At 40.1% G+C, this 25,634-nt stretch overlaps 1 protein-coding gene across 7 annotated transcripts in view; it reads right to left on the reverse strand.

The window, feature by feature from the left end:
- HELZ (helicase with zinc finger) overlaps positions 1-25,634 on the reverse strand; it is a 141,820-nt gene that overhangs the window by 92,104 nt on the left and 24,082 nt on the right. For 5 of the 7 annotated variants that reach the window (XM_052657197.1, XM_052657196.1, XM_052657192.1 and 2 more), the window contains 5 exons: positions 11,561-11,685; positions 9,562-9,618; positions 3,924-3,975; positions 2,481-2,556; positions 309-507 (listed from right to left, as the gene is read on the reverse strand). In XM_052657197.1, coding sequence (XP_052513157.1) covers positions 309-507; positions 2,481-2,556; positions 3,924-3,975; positions 9,562-9,618; positions 11,561-11,685 — 509 coding nt within the window. Of the gene's footprint in view, positions 1-308; positions 508-2,480; positions 2,557-3,923; positions 3,976-9,561; positions 9,619-11,560; positions 11,686-25,634 lie in introns of those variants that run through there. The other 2 variants (XM_052657198.1, XM_052657199.1) reach the window with 2 other exon arrangements.

The following is a 25,634-nucleotide window of genomic DNA, read 5'->3' on the forward strand; positions in this document are numbered from 1 at the left end:
TAAGTACAAAATACAATAGAGCTGAACTAAGAGACATGAAGAAACTAACAGCAGCAGCAACAAAGTGGCAGTAAAAGCTCTCTGAGTGAAGACAAGTTAGCGCAATTCCTGCAAGTCTCCAGACAAATGGCTTAGTTCTGCTCTTTATTTTAGTAAATGGGTCTACTTTTCTTACCAAAACACTTTATCAAGAATCAAGTGTTTCATAGAGGATAGGGATATAAACCAAGACAGCATGAAATAAAGTCAAAATTCAAACAAGGTCACTGTTTAAAACAAACAAAAAAAATGCAGTTTATTTTCCTCACCACTTTCTCAGGAGATAATGAATTCATCCACTTTTCTATCAAGGTTTCCATGTAACTGCCTGAGAGCTGTTTATTCTCATTTTGCTGTTTCAATTTTATCAACCGTGAAGCGTATCTTTTCTGCCATTCTGCTAGCTCTTCCTGGGAATGTGCTGAAGTGCACTGCGCGCCATACCTACAGATTCCTCGCTCTAAAAATCTAAGTAGAACAGGAGAGACTGTTTATCATATACTTTGTTGGACCATTTAAAAGATAAACTTCCAGCATTTGCCCTCTGCCTCTTCAATAACAAAAACAAAACTTCATCTCCTGAAAGGGTTTGTTTATCACAGAGGAGGAAGAAGAGGTTAGAGAACATTCACAACAGTCAATGAAGCAGCAGCCCCTCTCCCCCCACCCAACGTGCACTGACCTCTTTCTCTGGAATAAGGGGTGAGAAAGCAGAACATATCCACAACCAGCCCCACCCACAAAAATGGGCACTGAAGGCAGTTCCCTTCGTGACAGAACAGCTCTCTTAGACAGTTCCTGCTAGAGCAGTCTCTCTAAGGCATCACTGACATCAAGAGGGTTAGTCTGTCAAGCGCAGGTCTGCCCTACTTCCCAAACTAAAAGCATCTACGGAAAATTTTCCACATCCTAGGAATTTTGTTCTGAAAAAAAATATAATATGTCACTGAATTAACATTTCAAAACTTCTATGTTTCACCTTCAAATGTAATCCCTTCCCTCTTCTCTATGCTACTATTACCTATATTTCACTGAAAATACTGGACTAGATTAATTTGCTTTAAGTTTTAAATAAATTAAGAATAAAAGTTTTATATAAGAATCTTATTTCCATAGATTAAGTTCTTCAATGGGTAAATTCACAAATGTTCATTTTAAAGGATAGATATTTAATGATTTCTCAACATTTATGACTCAGAAAATTCAACTGACAATTCGATGGTCAATACAGATAAAAATTCAAGACTGATCAGTAACTTTAAGTCTTAAATACTCTATGAAATAAGAGATCCAGCCAGTTTTTAAACAATTGAAACATTACAAAATTAATGAAAGATCTTCTGAGAGGAAAAAAAATGAAAATCAAGTTATAAATAGCAAATGTGTTAAAAAGGATGCTATGTTTTAGATAATTTTTCAATTGGGAAAATATGGACAATAAGAAATACAAAATGAACCATCAAGTGGCTCATCCTACTTGAAAAGATAAGTGTGTTTAAAGCTTTTTTTTTGATGATATACAAAGTATTTGAACTTAAACTATGCTATTAAGTTCTCATATGTGTCATATAAGACATTTAAAATCATGCATTTTTTTTCTCTTTAGTATATCTTAATGAGCCAAATATTGTTTTCCTATTGCTTTAAATTATTTCCCTAAAAATGGAAGGCTTGATACTCTATCTGGACTACAAAGTTTCTTACACGTCCTTCGCATCAGATTGCGTCCCACCTCTCTACCACTGGAATCTTCAAATTTCCTCTCAGTTTCTTTATTTTTTACTATAAAATCAAAACTACATATCGAATTTCCTTCATTATCAAAAGCAATCTAGAGTAATTACAACTTGTATCTAAAAAACCACTTAGTTCTTATAAAAAGAACCTTCTGATGTGACTTTAACAATTCTTTCTACCTTAACATATAATCACTAAATTTTGAAAGGTTAGCCCTTCAAATATAAACTACTCATAAATTCTATATAAGATTATGTGAAGGTAATAGATTTTCTTTTCTCTTAGAAAAGTTATCAAAATAATTCAACATGTATCTGTTCTATGCTCTATTTCAGTTTATATAAGGTAACTCCAGTTTAAATCATAATTTAGGTTAGGTAAATTTCACATAAACAAGAGACCAGTAATTAAATCATATTATTTCAACTGGTATGACAAAAGTCTTAACAATTTCCATTTAGATCATTGTTCTTTATAAGTAAAAGAAGGATCATCAATATGGTTTTGATTTTTTTAATTTAATGATAATAACCATTATGGCTTCTGTTTCAAACTGAAAATAAACCATTTTACTCAATCATTATACTTCTTCCTTCACTTCCTTTATCTTCTTTAAATTTGAATTATTTTCAAAAAGTGAAGGAAAATTAACTATCCTTTGGAATAAAGATATGTCATTGGTTTAAAAAAAAAAATCACGTTACCTTTTACACAAAGTATATTCCTCGCTGCTTGTGATTCCCCTAGGTGGTGGGCGGAAATGCCAACCATTACAAGATCCTAGAGAGTAATCAGGATATAGTCTTATCATTTGAGGCTTGCTGATAATTCTGATATTTAATGTGTAAGAAATACTATTAACGCTCCATACACATCATCTCAGATGATGTAAAATGAACATGACATGCCTGTCTCTACCAAAAAAAGTAATTCACCAATCAAATGAATTACATCAGTTAGCCACATGAACCTGAGAAATCCCTGAAGGAGCAGCTACACAACCGCTGTACCAAGTCAACGACCCTCACTCCATCCCAGCAACTGGTGGACATACTCCCAGGTGCAGTCTCTCCCCTGGCACCTAAAGGGCGAGGTGCTGGCATGCTTGCGCGTCTTAGGTATGAGTTACATCTCTATTAGGAACTCCTTCCAGAATCAGAAAATTATGGTCTCCTGGGAAGAGGAAATTTTGTAAAACAAATTCCAGTCCTGTATATGGCATAAGTTCCACATAACCATCCATGTTCCTTAGGGGGTGTCTGACACATGTCGTTGCATAAAGTAATCCTTTTTTAACAGTTAAAGTTCATAAAGGTGAATTCTGAGATAGGAGCTAAAAATAACATGTGTTTACTTCTGAATACAGTGAATTTTGATGCATTCAGATAAAAGGTTCCAAATAATCCAAGGGAAACAAAGTGTCCAAGAAAAAAGGCTGGAGCCATCAAGGCTCAACAGCAGCAAAGCCTCCAGGGCCTTGAGGCCGTTTCCTGCCTCCTCACAAGTCACTGCGCCCAGCCCACACCTCCTGACAAAATCCACTGAGCTAGACTGAGCTTAAAGCTATGAGTCATCCCTTTACTGTATGTGTGACTGGGAAATTACTGGGCCTTAACAAACATCAGTTTCATCACCTATCAAAAAGATGGAGAAGGGCTCTAAGAACTCAGTACTTGTTTTGTGAAAGCCACTGAATGGCAGACGTCACTGAGCAAACACTCAGTGAGTGTTGGCCTCTCTCCACCTTCCTCTGGGAAGAGAAGAAGAGCCCACAGACCTTAATACTGGCAGGACAATTTCCAAAAGGTAATAACTGCAACAGCATGTGATAGAGCGTGAGAAAGGAGAAAAGATCTCCCTCCATAGATTGTTAAGAATGAGGTTTAAATTTAAAACTACGTATATGGTGGAAAAGAGATGAAACAGATGACTTCTGCAATTACCTCCCACCTCCATTCCTCTATTATTCTATGAATAGGGGCTAGGGAAAAATTGCTTTCATCCACACTTCTTAAATGAAATTTTTATATTCTTTTCTATGCTTCCACTAACCTGTACTATAACATAGAAATTTCCTCCCATTAATCAACAAGAAGCAATGCCCAAATGTAATTACAGCTACAGAAGTTGCACAGTTTAGTACTTACCCTCCTCTAAGTCTTCCACATGATATCCAGAGAGGACGTTACTAGTTGCTGTCTGCAATTTTTCAAATGAAAGAAATTTTTATATAAGAAATAGCTAGCTGATTTGAATTAAACTTGGAAAATTTCAACATTTTAAAAAGCTTGAGATGGAAAATTTAGAAACTTAATAACATTAATATTGCAAGTGGTATTTTTTGCTCTTTGCTCTATGGTTCCATATTTAAATATGAAAACGAAGTAATTGTGTGGCCCTCATTAAGGAAACTGATAAAAACTCCCTACATAAAAATTACCTGTGCGCAAAAGCAGTCTCAGTCCCCAGTCCTGAGCCCCAGGGAGCAGCACCCTCCCCTGTTGTGTGTATAGCTCTCTCTTCTAACACCTGGAGCAGGGCCAGTTGGGGCGGCATCACCCCCACCCCCACCCCACCCCCCATCGAGTGCGTAACCACTGCTCACTGCCGGGGATCAGCCACTCTCCCACAGCAGAGGCCGTGGCTGAGGACCCACTCACTCTGATTTCCTCTAATGCAGACAAGTCCCCCATCTGCCCCTTTGGCTTTTACTTTACTCTAAGTAAGCTCCACATCCCCAATTTCAACTGAGTGCCAGCTAAAGCATTTTCACTTAACGACTCCATTGCATTTTACCTGCTGGGTCCCTGTCAGCCACATACAGATCCACTGTTAACAGCCTACACCTAACTGCCTGTCTGCATTCCTGTGCTTCAGAGGGCCTGGCACATAATGAATGCCCAGTAAATCTGGATGGATAGATGGATGGGTGGATGGAAGGGTGGGTAGCTGGGTGGATGGATGGATGGGTGGGTGGGTAGCTGGGTGGAAGGATGGATAGATGGATGGGTGGATGGAAGGGTGGGTAGCTGGGTGGATGGATGGATGGATGGAAGGTGGGTAGCTGGGTGGAAGGATGGATAGATGGATGGGTAGATGGAAGGTGGGTAGCTGGGTGGATGGATGGATGGATGGATGGAAGGTGGGTAGCTGGGTGGAAGGATGGATAGATGGATGGATGGATGGAAGGTGGGTAGCTGGGTGGATGGATGGATGGGTAGATGGGTGGGTGGGTAGCTGGCTGGCTGGCTGGCTGGCTGGGTAACTACCCAAGCACTTCAAACTGCAGTATGTCTAAAATAAAATTCACCAACTTTAATTCCAAACCTCATCATGCTCCAGGGCTCCTTGTCTCAAGCTCATGGATTCACCTTCCCCAAAAAGAGCCAGACTGGAATCCTGAAAGACATCTTGAGCCCTCCCTTTTCTGTTCTGCTCTGAGCAGTCTCCAAATCTTACGCAGCGAGGCCCAGAATGTCCCTCGTGTCTCTCTCATACTTGACCCCACTGCCACTGCCCTGTAAGCACCTCATTCTGCTCGTCTCATCTGCCCCAAAGCCAACCAACTGCCAACTTAGTAGCAAGTCACTTTTGGGTCTGCCCTCAGCCGCCTCCATCCTTTAACCGCAGTTCTCACACTCTAGCCTCCCTGGTTTCCATCTCCCCTCTCCCTGCTTGTTCTTCGGGTACAGCACTTACTGACCACAGGTAGCCCTGTGGGCACATTAACTACGCACAGCTTGGGTTGGCCCTTCAGACTGTTTTCCAAGGATCTCTCAGCTTTCCAAAACCCACAGACCCGTGAACAGCACAGCACTCAGTAAATGCTGAACTGAATCACAAGGAGGAAACAGTACCCCAAGACGAAATTTGGAATGTTTTTTCTCATAGAAAGAATGTCGTAAATGATAATTGGATATACCTGAAGCAATATCACCATAATTTACATGTCACTGAGTAAATTGGACCCTTTGGAGGTTGGGCTGGAATTAAACCAGGAAAAAGCTTTCTGATTCTCAAACTACTTACTAAATAGTTTTTGAAGACAACTCAATTTTTTTCGTAAAACGAGGACCAAGTTTAAGACTATGTAGAAGCTAGCAAATAAATCAGGACATAACTATTCACATTATTGCCGGGAGCCAGCACGGGAGACCCCACCCATGACAAGGTCATGCGGAGAGGCCTGATGGGCAAGGCGAGTCAGGCTTCAGGGGCTCCCCTGGGTTTTCCTGAACATCTACCCCCAAAAAACCAGAGTCTGCCTGCTTTATTACTGTGCTTTCCACTCTTCTAACATTCTCTGGAAAAAAGTCAACTCAGGGCTTCAGTCTCCTGCATATGAAAGGAATGTTTCAGCTCAAACCCCTTTGATGGCTCTCTAACTTGCCTGACAGGTTCCCCGGATTTTTACAATTTGTGAATTGCTTACAGCCCCCCAACCGAGAGAGGCACAAAGCTTAAACATCTTAAAGATATAGAGCCTTTCAGAGTTAAGAATTAGTTTGGTGAAGAGTTTGTTGAGTTAATGTTTGCCGCCAGGCCTCCATATCCTTTATCTTTTAGGCACCTGGGAGGATATTAATCAATGTAATCGGGATGCAGAAATAGGAATATAGTAGTTTTGATGTTAGCAACACTAGACTTTTGAGTTAATGAATTTTCTCTTTGTTATAAATCACTGTACTTCTTTCTTTGTTATAAATTGCTGTGTCCTTGCTGTGTAAGAATGTAACTTTATTTAGTGCTTTCTGAGAGTGGCACCAGACGTTGGGAAGAACAACACTATTACCCTTATCAGAAAAGGGCCATAAAGTGTTAATTGGCCTTCTGGCCAGAAGATGATGTAAATCACCTAAGGCTTCTGTATACAACTAGGTATGCACAGAGAAAGCCTGGTCTCGATAAGAGTCAGGGCGGTTGACACTGCCTAATTTTGTATTACCCATTGATCTCTATGTACAATCAAAAGTATAAAAGGCCTTCTGAGCAATAAGGGATGGGCCAGTTTCTCGGACTAGTCTCTCGAACTACTTTCTTGGAAGTCTGGCTTCCCCCGTGTCTCTCTCTCTCTCTCTCTTTCTCCCTCTCCCTCCCTCTCCTTTTCTGGCTGAATTCCCATCTGGAGCGGGGAGGCTCACCAAGTCTAATAACTTGCCCCGGCTTTTAAGTCCCGTGAGAGAGGGAGCCCAAGGCAGGGCACCCTCCGCTATTCAAACGAGCACTGGTTGGCCTAACGTCGATGGTGCAAACTTCTTGTCCCGAAGTTTTATTGGCTTTCCCCGTAAACCAAGTTATTCAGCCTCTTTTCTCCACTAAATTTTCCTACTATAGTATTTCTTCTTAATTTCTTTTATATTTCTAAATAAATAAGTTTTTCCTCGCCTACTCCGTCTCCCCTTCGAATTCCCTGGATCCACCGGGGCTGGACCCTGGCACATTATGAAGACTCTATACCCACCAAAAAGATGTATTCAATGATCCTTTAAAATTCTATAAGCAAGATCTAAATGGTATAGTCCCACACTAGCCCTTAAAATATGATTCCAATTACACAGAATTTATAAATATAAGAGCTAAAAATTCACTTCAAACATGAATTGAAAGTATCTCCTCTAAAAAAATTTATCAAAATAAATTCACCAAATATGCAAGAGAAAATGGGGGAAGGTGTTTCAGTGATGAAATAAAGCTTAAAGCATCTGCAGCTGCTAAAAGGGAAAGACACACGGTGCACTTCTGAGTCTGCATCTACGACAGTCCTCAGTGGCAGGTACGTCTGTGCTGACACTGTAGCTCTCAGCGTGGGCAGGGGGGCGGGGAGGCAGGGGTGCTGGTGAACTGCCCACCCTCATCAGAAGAGCTGGTAAGAATAAGAAAATTGGCCACTGTGGCTTTTAGGTTCCAACGTATTGTATTTTTAAAAACACCCTTTTTATATGCTCAGACCCCAAGACAGAAAGGCAGCATCAATAAGGTCTTTACTGAGACCTTCAGGGAAAGCAGACACATTTCACACTGCTAGAATTCTTATAATCTTATAATCAAATATTGATTTGGAATTGAAATTTCTCTGAAGAATATGTATTGTCTCTCTGTTTTCATTAGTCAGCCTTTAGTTTCAGGTCTTTATTCCAATCCACTAGCACTTACAGGTTAGATATCAGCTTAGCCCAATCTTTAAATAACAAATGGTTCCTATTTTTAAGTACATCAAGTGTAATTATAGATAAGAGTAACACTGGCTGTTAGCTTTTTCTGGATGGATTTTTTTATTAGTACCAGTTCACTAACCAAAAATACTACTACTCTGGTTACACAGAAATTATAAACAAAACTTAAGTCACTTATTCCAAAAGTACGGTAACAAAACGAGAGTCAAATGATATTTGTGACCTCATACAGAATAGGATTATAAATATAAAAAATAAAACTCTACATATATTTGTGCATGATTATCAGATGTAAAGCTGCTAATCCAATTAAGGTGATAAGAGAGAAGAACAAGGCCAAGAATCTTAAAACAAAAATCATCTTATTTTATGTTTTCATTTTAAAAGTCTAAAACATTTATAATTGTCTTCTTTTACTTCTTAGAAATTATAAAGACCACATAAATACCAGAGGGAAATGGCTCTGAAGTTAGAGCTTACTGATTTTCAGTTAATTCATAATAAGACTAAAAAAATAATATATTTTAAAAGCCTATTGAATTGTAGCAAAACAGTACCTTTATCCAGCTTATGTAACTCATGATGACTGTCTTCTCTGCATACTTACTTGTTGCTATGAACTGTAATGCATTATGAGATTTGAAGTGTGAATGTAACCTACAGGAGGTCAAGGTTTACACCTGGGTGCTCTTCTCATCTTCTCGGCCTGACGGGAACGCCCTTCACCTCACTCTCCAGGACACAGCACTTTCTTAATTCTCAACTGAGCTTAAGTGTCTCATCCCCTCACTACCATTCCAGTTATTTTCCCATCACAGAAAGCTCATCCCATGTACCTCAATGTGAATTACACCTATACCTGTGTTTAATTAATTAATTTATTGTCTATGTCCTCCCCAAGACTCTAACCTCCCCAAGGACAAGGACCACCAGTATCTTGTTCAGGGCTGAACCCACAGCACCAAGCATAATACCTAGCATATAGTAGGTGCCAGTTTTTAAATAAATAAGCCAATCAGTCAGTCAGTTTACATGGATTTCCATTTATGATAAAAGCTGACCAAAACAGCTATTTTAAAAATAAGACAAAAAATAAAATGAGACAGCTAAGTAAAAATACATTCACATGACTTTATGAGGAACAGGAGTTGGAGACTTTCAAATCCACGGGCCTTTTATACACCCTGATGTCCCTGGCCTTCGACTCATCACCAGAGCATATTTTTGTTCACCATTTACCCTGTTACACATTATTTCCATCACCTAAACTCATTCCATAAAAACATCACAGACTTTTATCAGTTACTTAGAAAATATTTTCTAATAGCCAGATGTAGTTAAAAACCGAAATTTCCCAGTCACCTTTCCATTTATTGGACAGAGACAGCTAAAAAGAATCAGGGACAAAACAGAAGGCCTGGGATGCACAAGCACCTTGAGAGGAAGCACAGCTCCTAGGATGGGAGCAAGCTCGGCTACAGAAAGTCTAACAGCTTCCCTACCCACTGTTAAAGCCTCTGACGCCCAGTGAGCATCCACATCTTAATACCGAACACGTGCCATTCAGAATAAGTCAAACTCTGCCCAAAGAGACTGGCTGAAATAGTCTTACCTCTGTTTCTGTGAGAAGTGTTTTTAGCCTTGTCAAATCTTTTGTTACCATCCCATTCTGAAAGGGCAAATGAAAAAGGGGGAAACCAAGCAGCATATTAGTTTTTTACTCTGAACTTGACTCTTTGGCTATTTTTAAGGTTTTCCCATAAAAAGAAAACCAGTGCTATGCTCCTCTCCTCTCCTCATTACTATTAGCGGTGATAACAAAGCCAACCTTCTGTGTGGGAAGTTAAAAAGACGAACAGAACATCTTTAAAATATACAGTATGCCCTAAAACACTGGATTCAACTTGTAAGAATTTAAGATTAATTCAATAACATGTTCACAATGAGTATCACTCAAAGTAGGATAAGCAAAAAGAAAAATAAACTTCGACTTTTTAAAACTCCTTTTCCTAAACCAAATAGGTGAGCTCGGTCACTTGAGATTCAGGTCCACATACAATGGTCACCCTCCCTAAAGACAGTTCATTAAAGCTGTTGAAGGAAAACATAAAACATTAGCTCTTGAGAAATTCACATTTCACTTGAGATTTGAAAGCAAACTGCTTCTTAATTTTAAACTTAAAAATCCAACAGGTAAAACAGTGTAATATGCTCAATTTAAATAGAAAAGATCCTTAAAGATAGAATTATCTAAACAATAAAGAAGAGAAATATTCTTTATCACCAATTTAGAACTCAATACCCATACAAGACTCTTGAGAGTCCCTTGGACTGCAAGGAGATCCAACCAGTCCATTCTAAAGGAGATCAGTCCTGGGTGTTCATCGGAAGGACTGATGCTGAAGCTGAAACTCCAATACTTTGGCCACCTCATGGGAAGAGCTGACTCACTGGAAAAGATCTTGATGCTGGGAGGGACTGGGGGCAGGAGGAGAAGGGGACGACAGAGGATGAGACGGCTGGATGGCATCACCGACTTGATGGACATGAGTTTGGGTGAACTCCAGGAGTTGGTGATGGACAGGGAGGCCTGGCGTGCTGTGATTCATGGGGTTGCAAAGAGTCGGACACAACTGAGCGACTGAACTGACCCATACAATTTTGCTATATTAATAAGATACCTTAGCTTTTATATTCATTTGTTAAGATGGTAAAATAAAAAGATACTATTAAACCAATTAAATAATTCACTGCACAATAATTCCTTAGAAGATAACTAAATTACCCTCCGAGATGGGTCATTATATTACACTCAACAATATACAAAGTACTTTCCTGATTTCCTTCTTTTTCACCATATATATATTTATTTGCAGTGAAAACACAACTTTGCTCTTTGTTTTCCACAGTTTATGATAATTCAGAAGTATAGAGAACTCAAGCTGTATAACAAAGTATACATATGTGTTTTTTTACTTTCACCATCTTTCATTATGACTCAAAAAGTATCAGTTTTGTAACAGTTACCAACTGGTGAAAAAAAGTCGTAACATATCTTTTCTTCCATTTCTATAGATTGCCAACTCTAAAGTTCAAAAAAGGAAGTCTTTCCATTAAGTCATCCAAAAACAAATAAATAAAAACCCTAGAAAATTTAATAGCGCCTACAAAAATTTATCCCAAGGTCTGAACAGAATGAGATAACTTCATCAGAGCAGCCATGAATATGAACATCGTCAGAAAGAAAAGTAATTATTACTTAGTTTAGATACATTTAAGCATTTTATACAATAAATGACTAAATTAAAGAAACATATAAGATCATACATCCACAGAAGCATTCTGAAACTCAAAAATACCTTCAGGTTCTGTTAAATTATACCTTTAAAGAAAATCAGTTATTCTATACTTCCAAAGTTTTAAAAATTAATCTCTTAATCACAAACTACATTAATAAAAGAATCCAATGTTTAAATATGAGTATGTTGAAAAGAAGTAAGTAGCTACTCATAGACTTTGATTTCTGGCAGGACCTACAGGACGCAGGCATACACCTAAGTCCAGTGGGTGAATACATTTTCGGACATTCAAATTTGAACCAGCCAACATACCAGGGACTCTCCCGTCAGCGACTTGGCGAGAATGCGGGTCACAGGCTGCAGCTTCCCTTCCAGCTGCATGCAGCAGAGCACCGCCTGGAAGGCGCTGTCCCCCTCGGCCAGTCCTCCTCCCAGCACTGTCGTGGAGAAAGAGCCAGCATTAACCGCGCGGCAGTCGAAACACATCCCACTGTCGTGGAAAAACAGCATTAACCGCGTGGCAGTCGAAACACATCCCACTGTCGTGGAGAAACAGCCAGCATTAACCGCGCGGCAGTCGAAACACATCCCACTGTCGTGGAGAAAGAGCCAGCATTAACCGTGCGGCAGTCGAAACACATCCCACTGTCGTGGAGAAACAGCCAGCATTAACCGCGCGGCAGTCGAAACACATCCTTCTCAGCTTCATTGTCAGCACACTGTCCTAGGCATGGCTTCTTTTTTTTAAACTGGACTGTGGTTACTTTACTCCGCTGAGTCGGTTTCTGCTCTATAGCGAAGTAAACCAGCCATACATCAACATATATCCGCTTTTTTGGATTTCCTTCCCATTTAGGTCACCACAGGGCACCCAGTAGTTTCCTGCGCTGTAGAGCAGGTTCTCATTAGTTACCTGTTTTATACATAGTAGTGTATATGTCAAATTCCACTCTTTCAATTCATCCCCTCCTTTTCCCTCCTGGTATCCATTACATTTGTTTTCTACCTCTGTACCTTTATTTCTGTTTTGCAATGAGATCATTTTTACCATTTTTCCAGATTCCACAAATATGTGTTAACATGTATTTTCTCTTTCTGACTTACTTCACTCTGTATTGAAAAACACGAGGTCCATCCACATCTCTACAAATGACATGGTTTTGTTCCTTTTTATGGCTGAGTATGTTTCATTTTTAGGACTAACACCCAAAAAAAGATGTCCTTTTCACTACAGGGGACTGGAATGCAAAAGTAGGAACTCAAGAAACACCTGGGGTAACAGGCAAATTTGGCCTTGGAATGCGGAATGAAGCAGGGCAAAGGCTAACAAGAGTTTTGCCAAGAGAACGCACTGGTCATGGCAAACACCCTCTTCCAACAACACAAGAGAAGACTCTACACATGGACATCACCAGATGGTAACACCGAAATCAGACTGATTACATTCTTTGCAGCCAAAAATGGAGAAGCTCTATACAGTCAGAAAAAACAAGACTGGGAGCTGACTGTGGCTCAGATCATGAACTCCTTATTGCCAAATTCAGACTGAAATTGAAGAAAGTAGGGAAAACCACTAGTCCATTCAGGTATGACCTAAATCAAATCCCTTATGATTATACAGTGGAAGTGCGAAATAGATTTAAGGGACTAGATCTGATAGATAGAGTGCCTGATGAACTATGGACGGAGGTTTGTGACACTGTACAGGAGACAGGGATAGAAACCATCCCCTGGAAAAGAAATGCAAAAAAGCAAAATGGCTGTCTGGGGAGGCCTTACAAATAGCTGTGAAAAGAAGAGAAGCCAAAAGCAAAGGAGAAAAGGAAAGACATAAGCATCTGAATGCAGAGTTCCAAAGAATAGCAGGGAGAGATAAGAAAGCCTTCCTCAACAATCAATGCAAAGAAATAGAGGAAAAGAACAGAATGGGAAAGACTAGAGATCTCTTCAAGAAAATTAGACATACTAAGGGAACATTTCATGCAAAGACGGGCTCGATAAAGGACAGAAATGGTATGGACCTAACAGAAGCAGAAGATATTAAGAAGAGGTGGCAAGAATACACAGAAGAACTGTACAAAAAAAGATCTTCACGACCAAGATAATCACAATGGTGTGATCACTCACCTGGAGACAGACATCCTGGAATGTGAAGTCAAGTGGACCTTAGAAAGCATCACTACAAACAAAGCTAGTGGAGGTGATGGGATTCCAGTTGAGCTATTTCAAATCCTGGAAGATGATGCTGTGAAAAGTGCTGCATTCAATACGCCAGCAAATTTGGAAAACTCAGCAGTGGCCACAGGACTGGAAAAGGTCAGTTTTCATTCCAATACTGCACAATTGCACTCATCTCACACGCTAGCAAAGTAATGCTCAAAATTCTCCAAGCCAGGCTTCACCATTACATGAACCATGAACTTCCAGATGTTCAAGCTGGTTTTAGAAAAGGCAGAGGAACCAGAGATCAAATTGCCAACATCTGTTGGATCATGGAAAAAGGAAGAGAGTTCCAGAAAGACATCTATTTCTGCTTTATTGACTATGCCAACGCCTTTGACTGTGTGGATCATGATAAACTGTGGAAAATTCTGAAAGAGATGGGAACACCAAACCACCTGACCTACCTCTTGAGAAACCTATGTGCAGGTCAGGAAGCAACAGTTAGAACTGGACATGGAACAACAGACTGGTTCCAAATAGGAAAAGGAGTACATCAAGGCTGTATATTGTCACCCTGCTTATTTAACTTATATGCAGAGTACACCATGAGAAACTCTGGGCTGGATGAAGCACAAGCTGGAATCAAGATTGCCAGGAGAACTATCAATAACCTCAGATATGCAGATGACACCACCCTTATGGCAGAAAGTGAAGAGGAACTAAAAAGCCTCTTGATGAAAGTGAAAGAGGAGAGTGAAACAGTTGGCTTAAAGCTCAGTATTCAGAAAACGAAGACCATGGCATCTGGTCCCACCACTTCTTGGCAAATAGATGGGGAAACAGTGGAAACAGTGTCAGACTTTATTTTGGGGGGGGGGGGGGGGGCTCCAAAATCACTGCAGATGGTGGCTGCACCCATGAAATTAAAAGACGCTTACTCCTTGGAAGGAAAGTTATGACCAACCTAGATAGTATATTCAAAAGCAGAGACATTACTTTGCCAACAAAGGTCTGTCTAGTCAAGGCTATGGTTTTTCCAGTGGTCATGTATGGATGTGAGAGTTGGACTGTGAAGAAAGCTGAGCGCCGAAGAATTGATGCTTTTGAACTGTGGTGTTGAAGACTCTTGAGAGTCCCTTGGACTGCAAGGAGATCCAACCAGTCCATTCTAAAGGAGATCAGTTCTGGGTGTTCTTTGGAAAGACTGATGCTAAAGCTGAAACTCCAATACTCTGGCCACCTTATGAGAAGAGTTGACTCATTGGAAAAGACTCTGATGCTGGGAGGGACTGGGGGCAGATGCTGGGAGGAGAAGGGGATGACAGAGGGTGAGATGGCTGGATGGCATCACCGACTCGATGGACATGAGTGTGGGTGAACTCTGGGAGTTGGTGATGGACAGGGAGGCCTGGCGTGCTGCAATTCGTGGGGTCGCAAAGAGTCGGACACGACTGAGTGACTGAACTGAACTGAATATTTCATTTGTGGGCTTCCTTCATAGCTCAGTGGTAAAGAACTTGCCTGCCAATACAGGAGATACCGATTTGATCCATGGGTTGGGAAGATCTCCTGGAGAAGGAAATGGCAACCCATTCCAGTATTCTTGCCTGGGAAATCCCATGGACAGAGAAGCCTGGCAAGCTATAAACTATGGGACTGCAAAGAGTCGGGACAACCTGGCAACTAAACAACAAATATTCCATTGTAATATGTACCAGATATCCATTCCTCTGTTGATTTACGTTGCTTCCATGTCCCGTCTACCGTAAATAGAGCTGAAATAAACACTGGGGTCCATGTAATTTTTGAATTATGCTTTTCACGGGGCATATGCTCAATGGGGGGCATATGCTCAGTCATATGGCCATTCTGCTTTTAGTTTTTTAAGGAACCTTCATACTGTTCTTCATAGTGGCTGCACCAACTTACAGTCCCACCAACAGTGTAAGGGGGTTCCCTTTTCTCCACGCTCTCTCCAGCATTTCAGTTCAGTCTACAGTCCCTCAAACGGAGGTGACCACAGCTCCCTAATGAGGCTGTGGTAAAGACTGACTATATGAAATAGCTAGCACAATCCCCTCATAAGAGTTCCCTAGATGTTCCCTAACCCTCTAAAACTTATAAAATAGCATCGAAAACTTGAGGAAACATCTGAGCTCCTTTTGAGTAGCTGGGATATTAAGAAACTAGTTATCAAGAGCTGAGGAATGTTTCAGGGAAATGAAAAAAATTTTTTAAGAATATTTCAGTCTCAGATGAGTATGTCACTTTGTTTAAAAAGCATTAAACAACACATTTTACAAACACCTTTCAAAGGTCTTTGGTTTGTACAAGGTATTAGCTGAATTTTATTTTACAAAAGTTCTGCCATTCTATCGGTATTTGAATGTCTCCCTATCATTCTTTTCCTTTTCCTCTCTCTAAACATTTCAGACAAGAAACACTGCTGATGCACTTCCTTCTAACTGTTGTCTTTAAGTGCAATTCAGTTTATGCCTTGTAGGATCCCACATGAAGAACTGTGGCAAAGAAACAGTCAACTATTCTAGGTAAAAAGCTATCCTGCTATTGTGTCATCTGACACAATCAAACTGCAATGCTGCCACTCTGGTACTGTGTTATCTTTAACATTTTGAAAAAGCCTGAAAGAATACAAAGTACGGCCTAGTGTAAAATAAAATCTGCCTCATTTATTGAACCTGCCAAACATAATCTAATCTTGGGCAACTGTAAAAAAGTTGTTTCCTTACAAATAAATTCTCTCCCCACCAGCTATCTGTGGAACTTTGTGAGCACAGAACTCCTTCCTGCACCTTAGCTGTGATGTGAAATTCAAGGCTCTATCCCTTTTCATTCTTAAGTTTTTGTAAGATTTGCTAAGACCTAAAATATCTCTTACTTGGAATGTTCTGGACCAGAAAATGAGTAATATTAAAGGAATATTCATTCATTCAACTTGGCTTCCCTGGTAGCTCAGCTGGTAAAGAATCCACCTGCAATGCAGGAGAACCTGGTTCGATTCCTGGGTTGAACAGATCCTCTGGAGAAGGAAGAGGCTACCCACTCCAGTATTCTTGGGCTTCCCTGGTGGCTCAGATAGTAAAGAATCCGCCTACAATGCAGGAGACCTGGGTTCAATCCCTGATGGGAAGATCCCCTGGAGGAGGGCATGGCAACCCACTCCAGTATTTTTGCCTGGAGACTCCCATGGACAGAGGAGCCTGGTAGGCTGCAGTCCATGAGGGCATGGCAACCCACTCCAGTATTTTTGCCTGGAGACTCCCATGGACAGAGAAGCCTGGCAGGCTGCAGCCCATGGGTTCGCAAAGAGTTGGACACAACTGAATGACATCCACGCATGCATTCATTCAACTGCTTTGACCAAAGCAGCCTCTGTAAGGGAGCCCCCGGCACCAAAAGGAGAGGACAAACAACTAGAATCCAATCCCCCTTGCCTGCAAAGACTGCCCGCCACGAGTAAGATCACTCAAAACAAGTCTAAAGTTCAGTAAGTGCTGAGTACTAGTCTGTATTTTTTCAGTAACATGACCATTTTACATTATTTCTCTTATCAAGTCCCTAGTTATTTCTAAAATCTTGTACTGAAGACCATAGCCTAATCAAGGTGGTATTTTTCCAATATTCTCAAAAGAAATTCTTGAATTTTCACTAAACGAAGTCTTTGAGTCACTAACCAAATGAAGTCACTCAGCACTGGGACATGATCAGGTTCCCCAGAACAACACATCAGGGGCTGAACCAAAACTAAGGTGGGGGGGCTCAAGGGGAAGGGGATACATATATCCTTGTGGCCGATCCATGTTACTGTATGGCAGAAATGAGTACAGCACTGTAAAGCAATTACCCTCCAATTTAAAATAAATTTTAAATATATAAAAATAGATCCACTGAATAAGTACATTAAAAATTTGTAATTTATAAATAAATTCCTTCCTAAATATCAGCCATTTAATCTCTGGCCATAAACTTGTAGCTGAATATATCCTAGGGATGGGGGAGGAGTATATAAACAGACTCCAAATGGTGGAAGACTTAAGTCACCTCAAAATGTCCATTTATAACAAGTATCAGAAAACATGACATAAATCAAAATAACAGTTCTGTGGCAGATCTCTCACCAGTGTCCATGTTACCAGTTTTTTTTTCCCACTATCCTTCTCCTGTCTCTACCCTTCTTACCCTTGCTCTCTTTTTTTTTTCCAACTGTAATACATAATACTTTAAGGCATGTGGGCTGCAGCTTTAGTGAAACTTCATGTCCTTCCTACCAAAGTCTTTTGCAGATAAAATATTTCCTTAATAAAATGCTTTAGGAAAATGAAAAGCCCTAACAAAACTCAATGCTTGGGATCATTAGGCCTCTTCTAAATGTTTCACCCTAGGTTTAAGTTCTATAATACACTTGCGCTCACTCTCTCGCTTTCTCTTTTTGTCCCCACATCCCTGCTACCTTGCTCTTACTGCTGTCAGTACTTGGTCCTTCAACCCAGTCACAACGATCTTTGTTGCCTCTTTCACAAGCCCTTGTGTATACAGTACACTTTAAAGCTGAGATCTTATTGTATACTCTTGAAAGTACACTTTCCTTCAACTGTAGTTCAGTGTAAAGGCTCTTGGGACTACTTTCTTCCGGATGTTTTCATACTACAGAAAAACAGGTTATTTCTCCTGGCTTATTTTCAGTGTTCCAGCTTAAATTTTAGAGCTAATTCAGTAAGATGGGGCTTTCTAGGTGGCACGAGTGGTTAAGAACCCGCCTGCCAAAGCAGGAGAAGCAAGGGGGTTCAACCCCTGGGTTGAGAAGATCCCCTGGAGCAGAGCATGGCGATGCACCGCAGTGTTCTTGCCTAGAGAATCCCATGGACAGAGGAGCCTGGTGGGCTACAGTCCATGGGGTTGCAAAGAGCTGGACATTACTGAAGCAACTTCAGTTCAGTTCAGTTCAGTCGCTCAGTCACGTCCAACTCTTTGCAACCCAATGGACTGCAGCAAGCCAGGCCTCCCTGTCCATCACCAACTCCTGGAGCTTGCTCAAACTCATGTCCATTGAGTTGGTGATGCCATCCATCGATCTTATCCTCTGTCGTCCCCTTCTCCTCCCACCTGCAATCTTTCCCAGCATCAGGGTCTTTTCCAGTGAGTCAGTTCTTCCCATCAGGTGGCCAAAGTTCTGGAATTTCAGCTTCAGCATCAGTCCTTCCAATGAATATTCAGGACTGATTTGCTTTAGGATGGACTGGTTGGATCTCCCTTGCAGTCCAAGGAACTCTCAAGAGTCTTCTTCAACACCACAGTTCAAAAGCATCAATTCTTGGGCACTCAGCTTTCTTTACAGTCCAAGCCTCACATCCATACATGACTACTGGAAAAACTATAGCTTTGACTAGATGGAACTTTGTTGGCAAAGTAATGTCTCTGCTTTTTAATATGCTGTCTAGGTTGGTCATAACTTTTCTTCCAAGGAGCAAGAGACGCACAATGAATATACCTCAACTTCCTCATCACTATACGAATATAAAATTATACACAGTAAAAAGCTGACAACACACATAATCGTAGAAACAAACCTGAAACTTCATTCACCAGCATATCATAAAAGGTTTTTATTTCATCTACATGCTTGAATTAACTTTTCACATAAGGCACTGTTAAAACAGTATTTGCAAAAGTACCTGTCATACTGTGTGTGCATTAGAAAGAGAGAGAGAATATGCTGCTTGCAGAGACTTCAACCTTCTCTTCATAAAGAATTCTAATTTCCACGATGCATCTGCTATATAGTTACCGGAAAGTTCATCTGTGTTAACTGTTCAAAAACTGGAAGAAGCTTTTTCAACTTAAAAAGATCAATTTAACTGTTTTTTTTTTAATCTAAAACTCTTTCACAGCCTTCATTTCAATGTCAAAAGCCAACATCTTGCCATCTCCACTGTTAAGCACTCCGAAGAAATCCTGACTGTGGGAAGTTCTGTGCTAAGACCCTCCCTCACTTCACTGTTTCCCTGGCTGATTTGCTTGCTGAGGAGAAACACCCACGTTTTGCTGCTCTTTCACTGACCTGGCCCTGGGGGAGAGCACTGTGCTCAGGTGTTCACAGCCATCTTGACTTCAGCACCCTCTTCTGGTATAGTTTCAACTGAAATTTTTAAAGGGCAAGCTACCACTCATTTTAAATCTCTTTTTTATGTATAATTTCAGCTAATATAAAATTAATGCTAGTGTTTATCCCATGAGTGAAAAACAACATGAAATAAATGTATAATGTCACTTCTGACTGTAACTGACATTCAGCATAAATGAGAAAAGGCACAGAACAGTCATATGACCACGATGAGCGTCTTCCAATTGAGTTCAGAGGACCCAAGTTCAAAGACTATTGCTTTCTCAAACATCTACACATAGGAAAAAGGGAGCCTGCACACTTGAAAGATAACAGTCCTCAAACTTAATTCAAATACTATTCACTCACCTTCCTGATTTTCATTCTATTCCAAAATTAGCATTTTATAATTTAACTTTCTAATCCCTATCAATTTAAATATAAGAACTTTACTTAAAATAGTTGATAGGCATTAAGGGCAAATGAAGAGTGAGAGTGGACATCCTATTCCACAAAGCCTTAGGTTCCTGCTGGAGACCCGACTGTGGTGCGGCCACGCTGTGGAACACGTTGTTATTGTTTTCAGTCACTAAGCCGTGTCTCACTCTTTGTGACCCCATGAACTGCAATATACCAGGCTCCTCTGTCCTCCACTACCTCCCAGAGTTTGCTCAAATTCGTGTCCATTGAGTCAGTGATGAACTATCTCATCCTCTACTGTCCCCTTCTCCTTTTGCCTTCAAGCTTTCCAAGCATCAGGGTCTTTCCAAAGAGTCAACTCTTTGCAGTAGGTGGCCAAAATATTGGAGCTTTAGCTTCACCATCAGTCTATCCAATGGATATTTGGAATTGATTTCCTTTTTATCTCCTTGTTGTCCAAGGGACTCTCAAGAGTCTTCTTCACCACCACAGTTTGAAAGAACATAATTTGATTTTGGTATTGACCATCTGGTGATGCCCACGTGTAGGGTTGTCTCTTGGCTTGTTGGAAAAGGGTGTTTGGTGTGACCAGTGTGTTCTCTTGACAAAACTCTGTTGGCCCTGCTTTATTCTGTACTCCAAGGGCAAATGTGCCTGTTATTCTGGGTAACCCCTGACTTTCTACTTTTGCATTAATTCCCTGTGATGAAAAGAACATCTTTTGGTGTTAGTTCTCAGAAGTGTGGCAGGTCTTCATAGAACTGGTCAACTTCAGCTTCTTCAGCATCAGTGGCTGGGCATAGATTTGGATCACTGTAATGTTGAATAGTTTGCCTTGGAAAAGAATCAAGACCATTCTGTCATTTTTGAGGTTGCAGCCAATACTGCATTTCAGACTCTCTTGTTGACTATGAGGGGTACTCCATTTCTTCTATGGGATTCTTGCCCACAGTAGATATAATGGTCCTCGGAAATAAATTCACTCATTCCCATCCATTCTAGTTCACTGATTCCTAAGATGTCAATATTCACTGTTGCCACTTCCTGCTTGACCACGTCCAATGATTTATGGACCTGACATTCAAGGTTCTTATATAATACTGTTCTTTACAGCATCTAGCTTTACTTTCACCACCAGCCACATCCACAACTGAACATCATTCCCACTTTTGCTTAACTGCTGTGCTCTTTCTAGAGCGACTGCCCTCCACTCTTCCCCAGTAGCAGAATGGACAACTTTTTGACCGCGGGGGCTCATCTTCCGGTGCCATATCTTTTTGCCTTTTCATACTGTTCGTGGGGTTCTCATGGGAAGAATACTGGAGTGGGTTGCCACTTCCTCCTCCGTAGACTACATTTTGTAACAACTCTTCACCATGACCCGTCTGTCTTGGGGTGGCTCATAGCCTCATTGGGTTACGTAAGCCCCTTCACCACCACAAGGCTATGATCAATGCTGTGGAATACCACTCAGCCATAAAAACGGATGGACTATTAATACACTCAAAAACTTGGATGGATCTCAAATACATGGTGAGAGGGGAAAAAGTTATTTTAAAAAGGTCACAAACAATATGGTTCTATTGTATGTTATTTTCAAAAGGACACAATTACAGAGATGGAGAACAGACTAGTGGTTGCCGGGGTTACACAGGGAGGTAAGACCATGAGTGTAACTATAGAGGGTAGCACAAAAAAAGGTCTTTACATGATGGAACAGTTCTGAACCTCAGTTGTGCTGGTGGTTCCATGAATCCACACACAGTAAAATGACACAGAATTACACACAGTCATTGAACCAAAGCCCACTTCCTAGCTTTGATATTGTACTACGGTTACGTCAGATGTAACCATGGTTACGTAAGATGCAACCAGTGGGGGAAACAGCACATGGGGTCACTCTGCACCATCTTTGCAATGTCCAGTGACTCTGCAGCGACTGGATCTAAAGAATAAGAAATATTACTGCAACTGCTCCACTATTTAAAAGTCTTGGCAATAGAAAAACCTGGCTTGAAGATCCAAATTCTTGTCCTCCTCTACTAATGATTATCAATGTCATCCTGAGCCTCAGTTTTTTTTAATCCTTTCTAGAATATAAAATACCCATATACCTTTCCTCCCCCAAATTTATTATACTAAACAGAAGAATGTCTATAAAACTCCAAAGAATATACAGATTATAGCTTAGGACAGATAAAAGAGAAGGAGCACGGCCTTTCAGGTCAGAAAGACTTCACTTCAAAGCCACAGTCCAGTTCTGGACAGTCTCTGTGCTCCTAAGCAAGTTACTTAATCTCACTCATCACCTGTAAAATTGGAATGATATTACAATGTGGTTAAACAAACTATTTCAGAGGGTCTGACCCAGAGAAAATTCTGAATAAATATTATTACCCTTATTAACTATTTTTCCCCAAAAAATGTTTAATTACCATAAAATCTATTTAATGAAAACTCTTCAGATAAAAAGGAAAGTGTAGAAGGTTCAATCAATCATGTATCAATTTGCCTTTTTTAGGACAGTCAGCATCTATTCAACAGGGCTTTTTGGTTACTGAATCACTTCACAGGGGAAGTATTAATATAATAAATATCAATAGATGCCCCAAACTTCTGCTTGTATTACTTTCTTAATTAATGACACTCTCAGCTAGAGTTTAAGGATCTTGCAGCTGTATGAAAAATATCTGCTGTTATCATGACGTGAGTTTGACTGACACATTACATGCAGCACAAATCTCTTTCAGCTGCTAAGACTACTATTTGATTTCACTTTCTCCATTTACCTCATTCTATTTTGTTAGTGTAAAAAATGTGAGTTTCCTATATGATGAATATTTCAAAAGCACAGGAAAAATCTTTATTTTATGAAAGCTTTCCTGTTATGCCAAATACAGCTTATGTTCAGGAATGAAACAGACTTACTCATTGCCACTGGCTTGACAATCCTCACTATCCAGAACACAACACCAAACTCAGAACTAAACTCTCTGAACTTAAAGTCTGTGTAGTTTATTTTCAAGATGCCCTTGAGTCCTCACTCAGAATCTGTTTATTTAAGCAGAACTCCAACTTTCAAATCTTATGACTCTGAGTAGTTCCTGGCTTAAAAAAATCAGCCATTAAAAAAACAACAACAACACATTGTGGGGACAACCAGGTAAATCTGACTACGGACTGGGTTTTGGATATTAGGGAATTATGGTCACTTTTATTAGGTTAATAATAATGCTGTGGTTATACAGTTATGATCTTATTTATTACAGATGCATACTGAAGTATTTAGGAATAAATATCATGGGATCTATAATTACTTTTAAATAGAAAAAACAAAAAATTAATTAAGTAAATATGGCAAAAGGTGACAACCTAAGTTTCAAGAACATGAATGCTTATTATACTATTTCCTTTAGTTTCTCCTTGTAAGTTTTTCATAATGAAAAAGAATTTACATTTTTTAATTCCATGACAAAGACTGCCTGTCGGGTTTCCCATCCGTGTGAGAAAGTGAAATCAGGGTCAGAAGCAGCAAGTGGAGGGAGAAGCGGGGAGGGTAGCTGCAGTGAGGCCTGTTGAGAGCTGCAAGGAACGAAAGCTGACACTGACAGCAAGGGATCCCGAAGCACATCAAATGCCAACAAGGTCTGGGGCCCTGCAGAGGGGGCTGCTCGGCGCCCAGCACACAAACCAGGGTGATGATTAACGAAGGCCGAGACTCGGGTCTTGTTGTTTATTACTGACTGACTGCCTAACCATGGCATTTTACCTTATATAAAAATAACCTTGCTATACACCTGAAAGTAAAGTAATACTGTAAATCAACTATACTTCAAAAAAAAAAGTTACCAAAAGGGAAGAGGAAAAAAGTATATATAATATAAAAGCAGAACTCTACAACTAGCAATATATACACATAAACTTTTGACAATATTTCCAAATATCTACTTCAAATGAACAACTTTACATTAAATAAGCATTTCCATGTTCTTACTTATCACATAAATGGTAACAAGGAATGCATAGAATGTAATCATTGAACCACTATTGCAAGCTAACCAATTTCCCCCTCTTCCACACAGCACCGCAATGAACACCATTCCACAGACAATTTTTTCCTTCTTTTGAAATATTTACTTGGGACAGTCTCCCAGAACTGAGATTAGTGGGTCAAAGGTATGAACATATTACCAAGCTGTATTCTGCTTCGTACCCGCCCCCCCGCCACCACCACAAGCATACGCTTATCTCACTGCAACCTTATCTGAGACAGTGGTTTTCTCCCCACATTACAGAAGCAGAATCAGTGCACAGAAACTGCATGTGACTAATGTGAACAATCTGGCGAGTTTGGACATGCATATACTTTCATGTTACTACGATCACAATCCAGGTAACAGACCTAGCCTTCATCTCCAAGGTTTCCAGGTTAAATTTTTATACTGTTGATCCAGCAGTTGTAAAATAACACCTGCCTTTAAACGCCAAGTAAAGCAATTAGCAGAGTGCGACACTCTTCCACACACTCGTGCACCAACAGCACCGACTCTTCCACAACTTCTTACAAGTCATCTAATCTACTGGGACTTTGTATGTCTCCAAACGAAAAGTATCAACCTCATTAGTACTCAAGGAAGCGAAAATTAAAGAAAAGAGGTAATTTCTCACACATGAGATTGTCACAATGTCAAGACTGAGGGGTTCCAGTTAGTGAGATCATAGGAAACAGGCATTCTCACATATTGCTGATATGTGACACTGTGAAATGAGATATGAAATTTTTCATAATTTTCTAAATTATGAAAAACAGAATGAGAAACTAGGGGAAATAGTATAATAAGCATTCATATTCTTGAAACTTAGGTTGCCATCTTTTGCCATATTTACTTAATTTTTTTCTGAACTATTTAAAACTGTGTGCATTTGAAACTACTCTAAAAGTGTCTCTTAAAATTATATGTATATTTTAACCCAGACATTCAACTTTTAAAACTCCTTCATCCAGGCATCTAACTTTTAAGACTACCACACAGAAACAAAGGCAGCAGTGAGAAACAATGTATGATTATTACAGGGTGAATTGGGACAAACTAGAAAACCAGAACCACCCGAATGCCCACCACCATGGGAACAGCTGAGTAAATGATGGCTATCTACACCATGGACGTGGTGCAGGAGCTGGAGCTGATGCATCAACTCAGTAAGATAGCCATGATCTATATTGCTACAGAAGAAAGCAAACAATTTTGTTATGATCACACAATTCTTTCCAATGTTTAAAGAAAGAACCCTATGCATGTATGTAGCGTATCACAAGCATCTGTGCTCACTACAGAGAAAGGTGAAGAGACGCAGCACACTAATGCACGACTCCCTCTCATGGGCAGTGGGCCCTTCTAAGGCATCTGACTTATTACCTGGCTGGTTAGTGACTTTTAAACGTCTATAGGTAGTAAAGATTGTACTTAGTATCTCTCAAACGCCAGTCATCTCCCAAAGTGCACAATTCTATGAAGCAAGGTTTACAGAGAGGTCACTGAATCGTCAATGACTGGTTCGATGTGTCCAATGTGTCACAGGAGTAGGTAAGATTCACGTTCTGTAAGGTTCACAACAAAAATAGCTGGCACTTTGAAAAGTTCTGACACAAAAGAGCAAACAGGAAGAGAACTTTAATTTGCG

The sequence above is a fragment of the Budorcas taxicolor genome, chromosome 19 (genome assembly GCF_023091745.1).
Source record: "Budorcas taxicolor isolate Tak-1 chromosome 19, Takin1.1, whole genome shotgun sequence".
Classification (NCBI taxonomy): Eukaryota; Metazoa; Chordata; class Mammalia; order Artiodactyla; family Bovidae; genus Budorcas; species Budorcas taxicolor.